This window comes from Monodelphis domestica, chromosome 6 (genome assembly GCF_027887165.1).
Source record: "Monodelphis domestica isolate mMonDom1 chromosome 6, mMonDom1.pri, whole genome shotgun sequence".
NCBI classification, from domain to species: Eukaryota; Metazoa; Chordata; class Mammalia; order Didelphimorphia; family Didelphidae; genus Monodelphis; species Monodelphis domestica.
The window spans coordinates 84,708,809-84,725,072 of record NC_077232.1 but is presented as its reverse complement, the minus strand read 5'-3'; the positions used below and the strand labels follow the sequence as shown (position 1 = coordinate 84,725,072).

At 38.4% G+C, this 16,264-nt stretch overlaps 1 protein-coding gene across 8 annotated transcripts in view; it reads left to right on the top strand.

The window, feature by feature from the left end:
- The window catches only part of TRMT44 (tRNA methyltransferase 44 homolog), a 144,853-nt gene that overhangs the window by 49,649 nt on the left and 78,940 nt on the right, over nucleotides 1-16,264 (top strand). For 7 of the 8 annotated variants that reach the window (XM_056802370.1, XM_056802375.1, XM_056802371.1 and 4 more), the window contains one exon: nucleotides 5,240-5,861. The exons of the other annotated variant lie outside the window; for it this stretch is intronic. In XM_056802370.1, the coding sequence (XP_056658348.1) occupies nucleotides 5,240-5,472 (233 nt within the window). In that variant the 3' untranslated portion in view covers nucleotides 5,473-5,861. Of the gene's footprint in view, nucleotides 1-5,239; nucleotides 5,862-16,264 lie in introns of those variants that run through there. 8 annotated transcript variants of the gene reach the window in all.

Sequence of the window (16,264 nt, the reverse complement as noted above, 5' to 3'; positions counted from 1 at the left end):
TTGGCTTCTGGTACTAGCTGTGGGACCCCTGACAAGTCACTTAAACACATTTGTCTAGTCCTGTGTTGGTGAACCTATTATACATGTGTGGGAGGGGGATGCTCCCTCCCCATCTCTTCCACACCTGAGGTCATTTCATTTCTTCCTCCCTCTCCTGTCTGGGGTAAGGTGAGGGGCTCACATGTGGTGTGAGGGTGCAGTTTGGGTACTTGGTCTCATTAGGCCTCGTCCATGCCCTTCTGGCTTAGAGTTGTTACTAAGACAGAAAGTAAAAGTTTAAAAACAAAAATGAAAGTCAAAGCAGGACAAAGATCTCATCTGCAAGTCACTGGTGACCTCTTTCCCTGCTGATAGTGACCATGTATTTTGGATTTTGTTAGTCAACTTGGCACTTTTCTAACTGCTCCAGCATCTAGGCTATCTTTTCATCTAATCTACAAGAATATCTTCAAATGCTTGAATGAATTCCACTGTGCTGTCTCTTCCCTCTCTTCCTTATCTGGTCATTTAATCAAAAAAGCACATAAAGTCAGTTTGGTATGACCTGTTTGTAGTGAATGTCTGCCCACTCTCAGTGATCACTGGCCCATTTGAGAATTTTACCAAAAATCTATTTCATATCATTGACTTATACTTGGAAATGGAAAAAGCCCCACTCCAGGGCCTTGCACGAATGCAAGTGGAACACAAGCTCTGTGTGGCAGGTTGCACCACACTCAATAGCTTCACGTCAAGCTGTGGTGGTAACAGTGATCATCCGAGATCAGTGACTGAAAGCAGAGGGGCACCTCACCTGCCTCAGTCTGTGGTGAACTGTGAAACAAAGCCGAAGGTAAAAAGGGTCGAGGGTGCTAAGTCACACAGATTTTAGATGGACTAACAGTAAACATTGATGTAGTAGTTCTCTCCATATGCAAGACCCTTGTCCTGAGACCAGGAAGTTGACACACTTTTAGGGGAATTGAACTGTGGCAACATTCTCGTTCTCCCTACAAAGGAAGCCAGGCCAGATGCCTCTCAGGTTGTCTTCAGGGCACATGAAGGTTGGGTTTGTGACTAAGGCAAGGAAGAAGTGTGTTCCCAATGATGACACGTGCATGAAGAAGCATAAAAGATAATGTTGAAATTGTGGGGTCAGAGAAGGAGGTGGACCAGCTGGGCCATAGGTAAGAGAGAACAGTTGCCCAGATGTTGGAGAAATGGTAAAGACTGAGAGGGATGCCACTGGCATGTTGGACAGATTTCTCCAGGTTTATGGGAATACAGAGACAAAGAGATCATGGCAGGAGGATGGGCTCCATTTTATGCTGTGTGATGAGACAAACATCAGTGAAAGCAGAGAAACAGAGTATTGACTTTTGTTTTCCTCAGCCTGAGGGTCTCTTCAAGGCCATACCTCCGCCATACCTCAAGGATCCTAGTCACCTCTGTCAGTTCTTTTGGTACATTGCAATGTAATTCACCTGAAAAACCAAGTGACTGGAACACACTGGGGCAGGCAATTCAGGGTGCCCTTAGTTTTCCTTACTCCGAATCATTTCTCTTTAGTCTTTCCAGTTGAAAAAACATTCTCCTTGGTAGAAACAACAGAATAAAAATAGAAGTTAAAATAGATATTATTTCCCCATCCATACCATCTCCTTTGTTTCAATCATAGCTCTATTTTATTAGTTTGTGTTTTTTGCATTTATTTCACACCTCAACTCAGTTTTGGCTTTAGCCTTCTTAATGGCTGTTATAGCATGGTATTCTTTTTGTATTGTGCCTGGTTACTTACTTGCCTTTGCTTCCATTACTTGTAATTACAACTTAAATGTATAAATCACTTTCACATGATCTTTTAAAATGTGTTGGTGGTCAAGTTGCCTAACTGATCACATTTAGTTTCTTTAGACACTTCCCCTCATCTTCATTAGAAGTAATTTTGTCTTAAAAGGCACCTTAATCCCTTTTGAACCAGCTTCATTTTTAGATCCTTAACATTCTACCTATTTTTTTCTTTGAGCTCTTTGAAATCTTCCGTAAAATATTAAGTTACTCCTCTAATTATAAGCTTTTTTCTCATCTATCACAAACCCTCAGAAGGCCGAATTGATGTACTACCTTCCAAGGTTCCCATCATTTCTATTTCATTAAATAGTGAGGTTCCTTCTTGGACAGAATCTGGTTCAGAATGGCAGTTGCTTTTGATTACTCTTTTCTAATTTCTGAAACAGGAAACTATTTCTCTTCTAATTTTACCAAATCAAACTCCAGCAGATGTCCACATAGTAGAAGCCACCTGCCCTAACTTTTGCCTCAATTCCTGTTTTGAATCAGACACTCATCATCTGCTACCTCCTCTTTGTTATGTAGTTATCCTCAGTATAATGTAAGCACTGACTAGTCTGCTTATTCATCTTAGAGTACCTTACTTCTCTCTCAGGTTCATGGGTCACCACATTTGTTTCTGTTAGTATTATTAAGTGCTTGTTTCACATCATCTCAGTCATTCCTTCCTTTATGGAAAAAGCACTCTACTTGTGAGTTCATTTTTCAAAAGGAGAATATTTATAAGAATATAACATAACATAATGTAAAGATATTCATAATTTTAGAGGAAATCAGTTTGCTGCTAGGGACAAATTGTCTTACTAGGATCGTAGCACTGAAGTATGTGTTCTTTAATATTTTAAAAAATAATTTTTGTTTATCTTGTTAACTATTTCCCATTTATATGTAAAAAAAAATCAATCATCATTTTAAAAAAATTGAGTTTCAAATTCTCTCCCTCTCTTGCCTTTCCTTGATCCTTGAAATGGTAAACAATTTGATATGCAAAGTCATGTAATACATATTTCCATATTAGCCATGTTGCAAAAGACAACACAAAATAAAACAATAAAAGTAAAGAAAATAAATCTGAATTCAGCCTCCTTTAGTTTTCTCTCTGGAGTTGTGGAGAGCATTTTTCAACATAGGTCCTTTGGAATTGTCTTGTCTCATTGTCTTAATCAGAGTAGCCAAGTGTTTCACAGTTGATCATCTGTAAAACATTGCTGTTACTATGTAGGATTCTGTTCATTGGTTCTGTTCATTCTGTTCATGGAGTATTTTAAAAAGAAATCCAAAGTCAAATTCACCTAGCCTCTAGTTCTTTGTGCAACACAAATATTTGAACTAGATTTTAAAAACATTCTTTTAATTTTCTTCCTTCTTACTCCCCTAAAATTTTTAATCTTGGCCACATTTTAGGTGAATCAGGGCCAATGTTAAGGCTTCCAGTAAAAACCAGGAAGGAGTTGGTTGCTTTGGCTGTGTGTCATGTGGAATTGTTGGATTTGTTGAAATAAAGAGGATAAAACAGAATACACAAGGAATACCCAATTTCAGCTAACCTCAGATGGTCCCACAAAATTGGTTTAACCACATCTACTGGACTGATGGTGCCAGATTTCTCGCATACAATCTAACACCACCTCAGGGCCTAGACTTTCCCGGAATGCGTATATTTTTAACTTTTTATAAATAACAGCATGTGTAAGCATTTTGAATATTTAACATGCATTTCATATTCCATCTCTATGTCTTCGCATAGCCCTATTTTTCAGTCTCATCCTTTCTTCTTATAACCCTTCAAGAACAGCTCTAGCACTGCTTCCTCCATGAGCCTTCTGAATTAACCTCTCTCCTCTGCCCTGCCAATAAATACTAGATACATTCTCTTTTCTCAAATTATATTTTATTTACCAGTATACACACTATCTGCCATCTTCTATACCTCTTCCCCAATGTCCTGTGAAGAATGTAAGCTGCTTGCAGGTAGGAATTTTTTGTAATCCTTTTTGTCTTAGTATCCCCAGTGGCCAATGCAGGACCTTGCGCAGAGGTGCTTTGAATAATTATTTGTTGAATTGAATTGCATAGTTGTGTTTCATTTACAAAATTGCCATGAACATTAGTTCTCTTGTGGCCAACCTTCTGGGAATGTGCTCCCAGTGCTGAGGCCTCAGCTGGCCAATAACACAGATAGGGTCACTTAATTTGTGCTTGAAAACTTCTCAGAGGTTATGCTTCTTGGAATTATTCTGTTCAGTATCCCAGGGTCATCTTTAGTCCATGTAGCACTGAAGGAAAATTTAAATTGTGGATTTGAGTACATTCTTCTTTTTTTTTTCCTTAAGGCAGAAAAACTGTAAGGGCCAGGCAGTTGGGACCAAATAACTTGCCCAAGGTCACACAGCTAGGAAGTATCTGAGGCTAACCTAGGATGTCCTGTCTCCAGGCCTTGTGTTCTGTCCACTGAGCCACCTACCTGCCCCTAGGTACAGTCTTGAAACCAATATTCAAAGAAAGTTAAGCAGTCATTTGACCAATACAAGTATTTACTCCTGCTCATTCTTTAAGAATATTATTAAATTTAGGACTCAGTGCTACAAACTGAGGAAGATAAAAAGTTATATTACCTTCAATCTCTACCTTTACTTTTATTTTTTCCAAAATTAAGTTTTTATAGATATCTTTTGTTTTTGTCTTTTACCTTTTCTTGTTTTATCACCATAATTTTTCTTAGACTTCCCCCATCCCCTGAGAGCCAACTATAAAATAAATTATACTTCTTAAGCCAAAAAAAGAAACGAGGAAAAAATCAGCATAATTGATTAAAACATTCAAAAGATCTAAAATTATGTGCAGTGAACAACACTTGTGGACTTCTCACCTCCTCAAAAGGCTATATGGGGTGAAAATGTCTTATGTTTCTCATTTTGAGCCATCCATATTTTTTTATAATTTCGCAACATTTACTTTTGATTTTTGTTTGCTGATTCTTTTTGATTACTAGCTGTGATTACTTTACTCTGCATCTGTCCCATGTAGATCTTTTCTTTCCCCCCCTTGATTCTCTGGCATCATCACATTTCTCTTTTCTTTTAGCACACATTAATATAACTAATGCATATTTGTGGATATATTTGTATAATCGTTTCCAAATCAATGGCCATCTACTTTCTTTCCAGTTCTTGATTGTCCCCCCAAAATGGTGCTGTAAATTTTTTGGTCTCTGGCTTTTCAATACAGCAGGCCTGTCTATTCATTTGGCATTATCTTTCAGCAGCATTAGGCTTGATAAAACAGGTGACTTCAGCAGAGTCTTCCCATTCTGCATTCAGAAATGCCCTACCCAGATACCATGTGCACAAATCTTGTAGCTTCTTTCTTAATAGTTTGGCCATTCTGTTCTTTGTGTTTCAAACTTCAGTTGTGAATGGGAGAGTTTACATTCGTGACTGGAGAGAAGAAAAGGCAGCAAAGAAAAACCATCCAGAAGCTAAACGAAGGCTTTCATCAGAAGCTTTTAAAACACGTCTCTGTTGGTTTTTTATCCACCATCCCGATGGTTGTTCTCTGACCTCTGAAACCTGTTCCTATGCACATGGAGTCCAGGAGTTAAGGCAGTCACAGACTTTGAAGAAGATAAAGCAAATCCAGTGATACTACAGCAGTAAGCTGAGTGGCACAGATTTTGGGGGTGGGCAGGTTGAGTGAAGGCTATTATTGCATGTTAACCTACCTCTCTTTTGACGTTTCTTGTGCCAGAATAATTTGTTTATTTCCTTTCATCTTTCTCAAGACTCATCTGGCAGACTGGAATTTAACCAATGATTGTTGTAGAGTTCTAGTTTTTAAAAGCTAAACAAAATGTTGCTAATTATTTTTGACCATAGCTCATTTTATGTTTTAAAATTTGTGCCATCCATTCTGCATATTATTTGTAGCATACAGTGTATATTTTAAAAGATGTTTAAAATTAAATAATTCTGGTTTGTATATAAACTTTGAATCAGCAATTCAAGCTATAAACTTCTTTTAAAAATTAAAAAGAGTTGTTTTGAGTTGTTGCTTCCTTTTGCTGAAATGCCTTTCTCATCGGAAAAATACTTGTTCATAACTCAATATATTTATATTATATATATTACATATATGTTTTTTTTTAGAGAATGGATACGAGGAAGAAATCAACATTCATTTATTATTTTCTTCAGAGTACTAAGTTTTTATACTAGTTCCTTAAGACTACATGAAAAATATTACTGAGCTAAATGGGGGTTGGAGAGGAGAGAGAGAGAAGAGAAGAGAGTCATTATACTAATTCTTAGAAAACACAGAGACAGAGGACATTCAGCATAGAGAAATCTAAGGAGCAGATTTCCCAGGATCTCTGGAGTCGGAAGGGACTTAATCTTCTGGAGGCAACCTATGCCACTTTTGGACAGCTCTAATTATTAGAAAAGTTTTGCTCCAGTTAAACCAAACTATTTCTTTGAAATTTCTAGTCATTACTCCTAATTTTTCCCTTAGGGGTGACATAGGGAAATGGGAGGAAAGATAGGGAAAGGAAGGGAAGGAAGGTAGCAGGGGTTCCCCAATGTGTGGTAAGGAAATTGACCAGGGTTTTCTTGTAGGTAGGCTAGGGAGGAAATTAAATAAGGCTAGACTCCAAAAAAGTTAGATAGGTTCATTTAGGGTTAGGAAAGGAAAGTTTGGGAAGGTCAGGGAAAGTTTGATCTCCGGCAGCTAGGCAGGGACCGAAACTGTCCACCTAGGTTCAGGGAAAAAGGTGCCAAAATCTGTGCTTCTCTCCTCTTTTATTCTCCCTCTGACACTTTCTACAAAGGAAGTGGGATGTGTCAGAGAAAGATGCAGTAGAGAGTCCTGGGAGATGTAGTCTCCTAGGGCTTAGGTCCACTTCAAAATGCTCAGGGGTCAAGCTGAACAAGTTTAATCCTATTCTTTTCACATAGTCCTTCAAGGAATTGGAAGATGGCAATTATATATCCTTTATTTTTTATTTCCTCCAAGGTAAACACCTTTATCTTCTCTAATCATTCCTCACATATGTTCTCTATGTCACAATTCTGACTGATGCTCTCTAGTTATGCTCTAAGTTCATCCATTTTCTTCCTAAAATGAGATATTTAGGGGGCAACTAGGTGGCTCAGTGGATAGAGAACCAACCCAGAGAAAGGAAGTCCTGGGTTCACCCATTGCCTAGCCCTTATCACTTTTCTGCCTTGGAATCAACACACAATATTGTTCTAAGATGAATTACACCACAATATTGTTTTGAGGCATGTCTTTTATAAATGGTAAAATGCAGTATGAAATATAGGCGATTATTAATAGCTAAATACCTAGAAGGGAGAAAGGCAAGGAAAATTCAACTTAATTTCATTAGATTTTAGAGGTAGTGATGATAATGATGAGGCTTTGTTATTTCAAGGATAATTGACTTAGTCTCTGTACCCTTGATTCCTTAGTAGATGTTTTTTTTTTAATCAACTCTGGTGACCCAAAATAGTCATCATTTGGTGGCCAACTTTCTAATAATAGTCCCCTTTCAGTGAGAGTTGACTTATTTATATAACACTTGAAAGTTTACAAAGCATTTTTCTCTAGATCCTACTAAGCAGTAGCCCAGAATGGAAAGGAGTTTGGGGGTCATCAGGGAGAGTCTCTGATCTTTATTAGTGGAAGGAGTATCCAAAACAGTGGAATCCTCAATCATGGACGTCTTGAAGAATAGATGAATTTCAGAAATCAAACACACCAGACATAGATTCAAACAAATTTAATGCTCCATATGGAATTCTTGAATATCTATGTGGTTGCTTTCCTCTGCGATGCCAGAAAATTAAAAGCTTGTTATATTCAGGAAATTAGAATGGTAATAAGATTAACTACTATGTCTTAACTAATGGTGGCCCTGCATGACATTTTTGCTATAGTTTTGCAGGGTGTTGTTTCTGTTGATAATGGCAGAAATCCAAATTACTTTACTTATGGGATTTCTGCTTTACCATTGTCCACAAATTGGGAATGCTCTAGGATATTATTGTAGGAGAAAAACTCCATATGGCTTGGTATAGAATCAGCCCCAAATAAAGAAATCCTTCTGACATTGCTCACCCATGTGGCACTGTGAAATGTAAATATCTATAGATCCTCAAAGGCTATGGAACTAGAACACAAATTAGCAATGCATTCTAAACCAGGGAAGTTTCAAGTATGAGTTCAGTGGCAAGTCTATTTGAAAACAGCCTGCTTCTTTATAGAAGTTTATCGCTTGAAGGGAAGCAACACAACTTATAATCACTAGGTTGTGAAATTGTGGTTGGTAATGGTGGTAGGAAATTATAGATTTTTTGATATCTCCAAGAAGTAAATACATGACTGGAAGAAGTAGTAGTTTAGGGCCACAAATGTCAAGGTCAGATTTTCAAGGATTTAATAAGTGCAGTGTGCCTTTTGGGGGAAATCTCTCTTCCAACTTGTATTCAAGGGGTTGGATGCAGTCTTTTAAAACTATAGTTCATAGGCCCCCACCAATGCATTTACCTCAATTTACTTCTCAAAGCAAGTCACTAATTTGACATGACAAGAAAAATAGCAACTCAATATATTCCCTTCCATAAACTTGGGGGAAAACTTCCAGAAAGAGTCAATAGAAATAGTAAGCATAAACATAGATGATGTCAGAAGGAAACACATTTAATCGAGGCAACTTGGCCCTGCAGCTCTCCACATATATAACGTGTTTCAGCCAAATTGGAATACTTTTTGTTCTCTATATGTGGTCTCTGTCTTTGTTCACACCATTTCCTATGCTTGGAATACCCTCAATCCATTCCAACTGTGAAATTCCTACCAGCCTTTCCAGCCCAATTTGAATGCAACCTCCTCTGGGTAAGTGCTTCTCATTTTGAAGTTCTTGTTGACATTTCCTTACTTTCCTTCTTCAGATGATACTTTCTGTGTTTTCTGCTCTCCACTTCTGGTCGCTTTCTCCATAGTCAAAGCTCTTATTGTCACATCCCAACAGGTAGATCTTCCTGTTTCTGTTTTCTCCCATTTACAACCCATCCTTTCTATTAGTACCAAAATAATCTCTCTCAATCATATACAGACACATGGACATAACACTCCTCTGCTCAAACGCCTCTACTAGCTTTCTCTTACTTGATTAAAGTTTTGTTTTCTCTCGCAATCTGGCCTCATTCTCCGATTCCTTTTTTCCTATTACTCCCTTCTACACATTCTATGCTTTGGGCAAACTCATCTCTTTGTAGACCTGAGAGCACTGCATTCTCCAAACTCTGTGACTTTGCCCATATTGTTCCCTAAACCAGAATGCCTGTTCCCTATTCCAGCCTTTCTTTTCCTATTCACTTTTTTTTTCTAAACCTTTACTTTCCATCTTTGAATCAATACTGTGTATTGGTTCCAAGGCAGAAGAGCAGGAAGGGCTAGGCAAGGGGGGTTAAATGATTTGCCCAGGGTCACATGGAAGTGTTTGATATGATATTTGAACCCAGGACCTTCCATCTTTAGATCTGGCTTTCAATCCACCAAACCACTAGCTGCCCTTCTTTCCTCCCCACTACATTCACTCTTTAAACTCAAGTCAATCTGATTTCCTATGTCTGGAACCATTTTTCCTTAGTGTCACATAGCTTTTTGACACCCAGATCTATCATTTCTATTCAGATCCTCATTGCTTCTCTCCTAAATTGCTGTAATAACTTCCTAATTGATTTATACAACTTAAGTTTATCACCACTCCAGTCCATCCTCCATACTACTGCCAGAGTAGATTTCATTAATTACAGATCTGACTGTCAGACTCTCCTACACAATTGTGTAATTCCTTGTGGAAGGGAGAGAGACAACACGTGGAATACATTTGCCATTTTTCCCTCTCCTCTGCCTCACATAGCACTTTGCCTGTATGCTTCTATTTGGCCCCTATTATGTACTCTTGAATTATAGTTACTTGTGCAAATCTTCTATCTATCCCCAATACTACTGTGTGCTGGGCACTCTGCTAAGCACTTCACAGTGTTATTGGATTAATAAGGACCTCTAGTGGGGCAGCAGTTAGGTGGCTCAGTGGATGGAGAGCCAGGTCTGGAGGTGGGAGGACCTGGGCTCAAGCCTAGGTTTAAGGGTTTTAAAAAATGTCCTCTAGTATAATAATGCTTTAGAATAAACTATTAACTTCTCTGTTTAGCTTGTAAAGCCCTTAAAAACCTGATCCCTACCTATCTTTCCAGTCTATCCTTTACACTGTGGTCCTGCCCAAAGGGCATTTCTGACATGCCTAGATCGTATAATTCCTTACTGCACCCTCATACAGTCTGTTTGCCTGTCTGTCTGTCTGTCTCTCTTTAAGATGCAGCTTAAGTCCTTCCTTCTACCTCAAGCCTTTCCTGATTCCTTTCAATTGCAAAGTGCTCTCCCCCCCAAATTACCTGATATTGAACCATTTTTATATATTATATATAAATGATTTACATATACAATATATTTATATATAATTTTACATATCATTTTCTGTATTTTATATATTATATTCTTCATAATTTAGTTTATATATCATAATACATTTATAGTTTATTTTATATTTTACATATTATAATACATTATTCATAGTTAATATAAATTCACATTTTGTTTTCTATCTAATTCATATTTTCTATTTTATAATATACCATTCATATGTTATACATTATAGTGTATCATTCATAGTTTATATATTATAATATACTATTCATAGTTTATTATGTCTTATTCATAGTTTTTATATTATATTCATATTTTATATGTTACACAATTCATATTGTATACATTATACAAACATGTTTTATATTATATATTATAATAATATATTCATAGTTTATTTTATAGTTCATATAGTATATATTATTCATATTTTATATAGCATAATATATATTTTCTATTATAACATACCTATTTTATATATTATAATATCTTTTTCATAGTTTATGTATATTGTAATATGCTATTCATAGTTTATTTCATATAATATTTTATTTAGGGTTTTTAATATATTATTCATACATAATATATTAATATTTTATATAGTATAATATACTAATATTATTTTATACTTATCTATTATTCATATTAATAGATTATATTATTCACAGTTTATTTTATATATTATAATATATTTATATTTTATATGGTATGTAATATTTTATTTTCTATTATATTATTCTTATTTTATATACTATTATATTTATATTCTACATTACATATATTTAATATATATATTTGTATTTATACACTTTATATTTGTGTTTATATATTTCTAGATTTTCCCTCCAATCAACAAAGTATTTATTTTCTTTTTTAAAAATCATTACAATTCATCTTAGAACCAAAACTCTGTTGTGGTTCCAAGGCAGAAGAGTGGTAAGGGCTAGGCGATGGGGGTTAAGTGACTTGCCCAGGGTTCCTGTTTGAGGACAAATGTGAGACCAAATCCTTTCTCCAGGCTTAGCTTTCTATCCACTGAGCCCCCTAGCTGCCCTCACACCAGGAAGGATTTATGAAGGATTAGTCATATACATTCTTCAGGCCATTATCTCTTGCTAATTTGGTGATTTTCTTAGATAAGTTACTGACTGTGAACTTCAATCAGCATTTATTAAATGTATAGCCTTTTATTGCCTTAAAATATATTGTAAGGTGCTGGGGAGCTGGAGGAATCACATACCACGCCTGCCATCATGGTGCTGTCAACTCAGGCAACATGAATATACGCAACTAACTAGAGTGTAGAGTGATAGATGACATTTATGATTCTTTCTCCGAGACCTCATGTGGCACTTTGCTTGTGTATCTCTGTTTGGCCCTTACTGTATACCCTTTTGAATTATAGTTACTTCTGTCTGTGTTCTATCCCTAATACTCAACCATAAGCTCTGTGATGTCAGGAATCCTGTCTAATCACCATTTTATAATTCTCCAAAGCCCAACACAATGGATTGTGCAAGATAGGTTCTCTAACGAATGTCCGATACAGTGAATGTGTTTGGAATAATAGAAAGAACATTATTAGTATAAAGGCAGAAGGTGTGATTTTCCATCTTGAGTGTCACTGAACTGACTGTACGACCTTGTGTCATTACTCTTTTCTAGGACTCAGTTTTCTTCCTCCATAAACAATAAAATAAAGGTTGAATTTATTGTTTGTAAAATGAGAAAATCTCATAAAACCTTCTAAAAAGATGAGGCTAGACTAAATGTTCTGTTAAGTTCTATCTTGCTCTAGTGTTCCATAATGCTTTATGACTATGGCAAACACATATTAACAATAAGTGCAAGGGGCAGTTAGGTGGATACTTTCTAACTGTGTGACCCTGGAAAAGTCACTTAACCCCCACTGCCTAGCCCTTATCACTCTAATGCCTTGGAACCAATACACAGTATTGATTTGAAGATGGAAGGTAAGGGTTTAAAAAACAAAGCACTAAATGCACATTCTTCCAATTTTTTGCTTAACTTCAGGTTGAATTAAATCAGACTTAAATTTGTTTCTATAGTTACCTGTTAATATAAGGTTCTTCAGTTTTATAAGACAATTACAGTAAGTTATTATTGATTCATTAATGGAACACTGATCATAGTATTATAATTACTAATGCATCAGCTGCTAAGTTATTGCCCAGCAGGGTGTCTGTGAAAAAGGGAGATTAAAAACAGGTCAAGTCCTGTTGTAACCAATTTTTTGGACATCAGAATGATTTTATGTAAGTCAATTTGGATTCCGTTTAAGTGGAGACCTATCATTCAGCTCCCAGAGGGAGTGCTGTTTCTTTGGCTGGGGCTTACTTATTGTAGCAAGCTTTCTGTTCCCTTCCTCTCCCTCCCTCTGCCTCCCACTTGGCTCTGTTAATTTGCTCCCTGCTTCCCCCAACTCCATTCTGCCCCCAGCCAAGATCTTGATGTACAAATCCATTTATAACAAAATGCATAACTGTTATAGTGATTGAACCAGAATAAAACACAAAAAGATGGACTTCTTTTAAAATAGGTGGATTTTTGGTGCTATATTTAGAATTTGTTGAAAGCACATCAGCAAAGTACTGTTTTTTTGGGCCACATATCAGCATATGGACAGCTTTTTTAAACAAAACCCTTATATTTTGATACTTGAAGAATCTGTGACTCCATCTGTACATTCATTCTCTCTCAGACATAAATATTTAAGTTGTGGTCCCCCCAAATTTCCCATATGCTAAAGAATAAAATCCTATCAGATATGACAGTATCATCCCCCCTCCCCCCAATCAATAATCTCCAGTGGCTACCTATTACCCCTGGGATCAAATGTAAAATTCTTTGTTTGGCATTTAAAATCCTTCACAACCTGCCTCCTCTCCTACCTTTCTACTCTCCTCTTAAGCTTTGCTTCTCCCCATATATACTCTTTGATCTAATAACACTGGCTTCCTTCCTTCCTTCCTTCCTTCCTTCCTTCCTTCCTTCCTTCCTTCCTTCCTTCCTTCCTTCCTTCCTTCCTTCCTTCCTTCCTTCCTTCCTTCCTTCCTTCCTTCCTTCCTTCCTTCCTTGCTTCCTTCCTTCTTTCCTTCCTTCTTTCCTTCCTTCCTTCCTTCCTTCCTTCCTTCCTTCCTTCCTTCCTTCCTTCCTTCCTTCCTTCCTTCCTTCCTTCCTTCCTTCCTTCCTTCCTTCCTTCCTTCCTTCCTTCCTCCCTCCCTCCCTCCCTCCCTCCCTCCCTCCCTCCCTCCCTCCCTCCCTCCCTCCCTCCCTCCCTCCCTCCCTCCCTCCTTCCCTCCCTCCCTCCCTCCCTCCTTCCCTCCCTCCCTCCCTCCCTCCCTCCCTCCCTCCCTCCCTCCCTCCCTCCCTCCCTCCCTCCCTCCCTCCCTCCCTCCCTCCCTCCCTTCCTTCCTTCCTTCCTTCCTTCCTTCCTTCCTTCCTTCCTTCCTTCCTTCCTTCCTTCCTTCCTTCCTTCCTTCCTTCCTTCCTTCCTTCCTTCCTTCCTTCCTTCCTTCCTTCCTTCCTTCCTTCCTTCCTTCCTTCCTTCCTTCCTTCCTTCCTTCCTTCCTTCCTTCCTTCCTTCCTTCCTTCCTTCCTTCCTTCCTTCCTTCCTTCCTTCTCCTTCCTCCCTCTCTCTGTTCCTTCACTCCCCCCCTCCCCCTACCTTCTGCCTTAGTATCAATACTGTGTATTGGTGCAAAGGCAGAAGGAGGTTAAGTGACACCTAGGACCTCCTGGCTCTAGGCTTGGCTCTCAATCCACTGAACCACCCAACTAGCACATCCACCCCCCTTCCTGTGTTTCTTGTACAAGACACTCCAACACCAGATTTTGGGTATTTTCACTGACTGTCCCACATGCCTGGAATGCTCTTTCCTCATCTCTGCTTCCTGACTTCCCTGATTTCTTTCCTAATCCTAGCTAATGCTTCTTAAAGCTATTGGCTTCCCTCTATTGATCATCCTCAATTTGTCTAATCTGTGGCTTCTTTGTACCTAGTCTCTTGAGGGCAGGGACCATCTTTTATCTTTCTTTGTAACTCTAGCAGAGCATCTGGCACAGGAAGGCACTGAATACATAAATGCCTCTCTTTTGATCAATTGACTGCTCTTTGAGGGAGGAGGTTTCATTTGGGAAGAGTCTACCTCCCCCAAGTATTAATTAGAATGTGTGCCTTGGACTACATTTCCCATAATTCCCTTTTACCTTTTACCCAACCACCTACACAAAAGGGAATTGTGGGAAATGTAGTTAGAGGCACACATTCTAATTAATGCACCCAACACTGGTCTCTGCCCATGGTAGCTAAAAAAAAATGCCTTCCTTTGGATGGACTCTAACCACCATAAGCGCAGGGACTCCCAACTTCTATAAATCTGGTCTGTCCTCTGGCCCAGAGGACAAGGCTAGGCACAAAGGCTCTCAGCTACTGTTTTGGGACAGAACGAAACGGAACGTCACTAACGCTGCTAGTATCATGATGTAGGAACTCAGTTTCTATTTTCTTAAGAGTAAAATAAAATGCTTTCTGTATAGTAAGAAATCCATGAATAGCTGAATAGCGTTTGTCAAGATGACATTTAAAACAACAACAGTCTGGGAGAACAAATGTCCTGGGACTCTTCAGCCCTTCACTCTAATGCATTGTCCAGGCAAAGGTGGACCTGCCCCTTCCTTGCTTGCGAGTAGACCTTCCAGTATATCAGCGGAGCCAGGGGCAAGCAGACATCCCCTAAGCCTCAGGCACTCCTGAGGTTCCCTGGCACCCATGCCCCCTAGATTTTAGGAATGCATCCCCTTAGGAAAAATTATATCTTTGTTTCTACAAAATGGATTTTCTTTGTGAAGATGGGTGATTTAGGTTTTCTTAAAACAAGGGGCATCTAGGTGGAGAGAGAGCCAGGTCTGGAGATGGGAGGTTCTGGGTTCATATCTGGCCTCAGACACTTCCTAGTTGTGGGTTACTTAACCCTAAGAACCTTACTGCTCTTCTGCCTTGGAACCAATACTAAAAAGATATTTTGAGAAGGAAGGTAAGGATTTAAAGAAAAAAGAAATAGTCAGCAACGAAGAAATTGGAAAAAAAAAGCCTCTTGTATATTATCCCTGCCTTAGGAAGCAAGGTGATTGTGGAGGGGTTGTGGAGAAGATGGAAGGACAGAAGGAAAGGAGGGTGGCTATTGAGGGCACAGTAAATTGCTATGAGCCACCCATCAGTTAATGCTTATCCTGGTTTTAAAGTTTGCAAATCACTTAAATAAATATTATTTATCTTTTTCCCTTCACAATAGCTCTGTATAGTAGGTACTTTTATTACCATAGCCATTTTGCAAATGAGGGAACTGAGGCTGAAAGAGATACTGAAGTAGGGTGACATGGCTAATAACTGTTGAAGGCAGGATTTGAACCCTGGCATTCCTCCTGATTCCAATCCATTATACTACCTCACTGCATCTGGCCAGTGTTTGGGGTAAATTTAGGGTTGAAACTGAATATAAACTTAGTTGGTCACCAGGAATTTAATTTCTAAATCCCAATAAAAATACTTGTCAGTTTGGGAATTTTATGGTGGTTTAATTAATATAGAGGGAAGGAATTAAGAAGAAGAGAGAGGGAAAAGGGTATAAGATTTCTCCGGCCTAGCCTGAGCCAAGGGGAGTTCAGAGACCTTCCAGCCATGAGGACTCTTCTGAGATGAGGGGCCTCCTAGAAGGATGGCATTTTAGGAAAAGTAAAGGAAAAAAAAGGAATCAGCCTAAACTCGGAGAGCTCAGGGAAGATGCCTCACCTGACCCACACTATTGAGTTTTCTCCCAGTCACCACACCAAGTACGCTCACCACCAAACCTGGACAAGAGCTGCAGGCATGCCAAGACATCAAGACGCCAAGATGCCCAGCATGCTGCCACCAGCCACATCT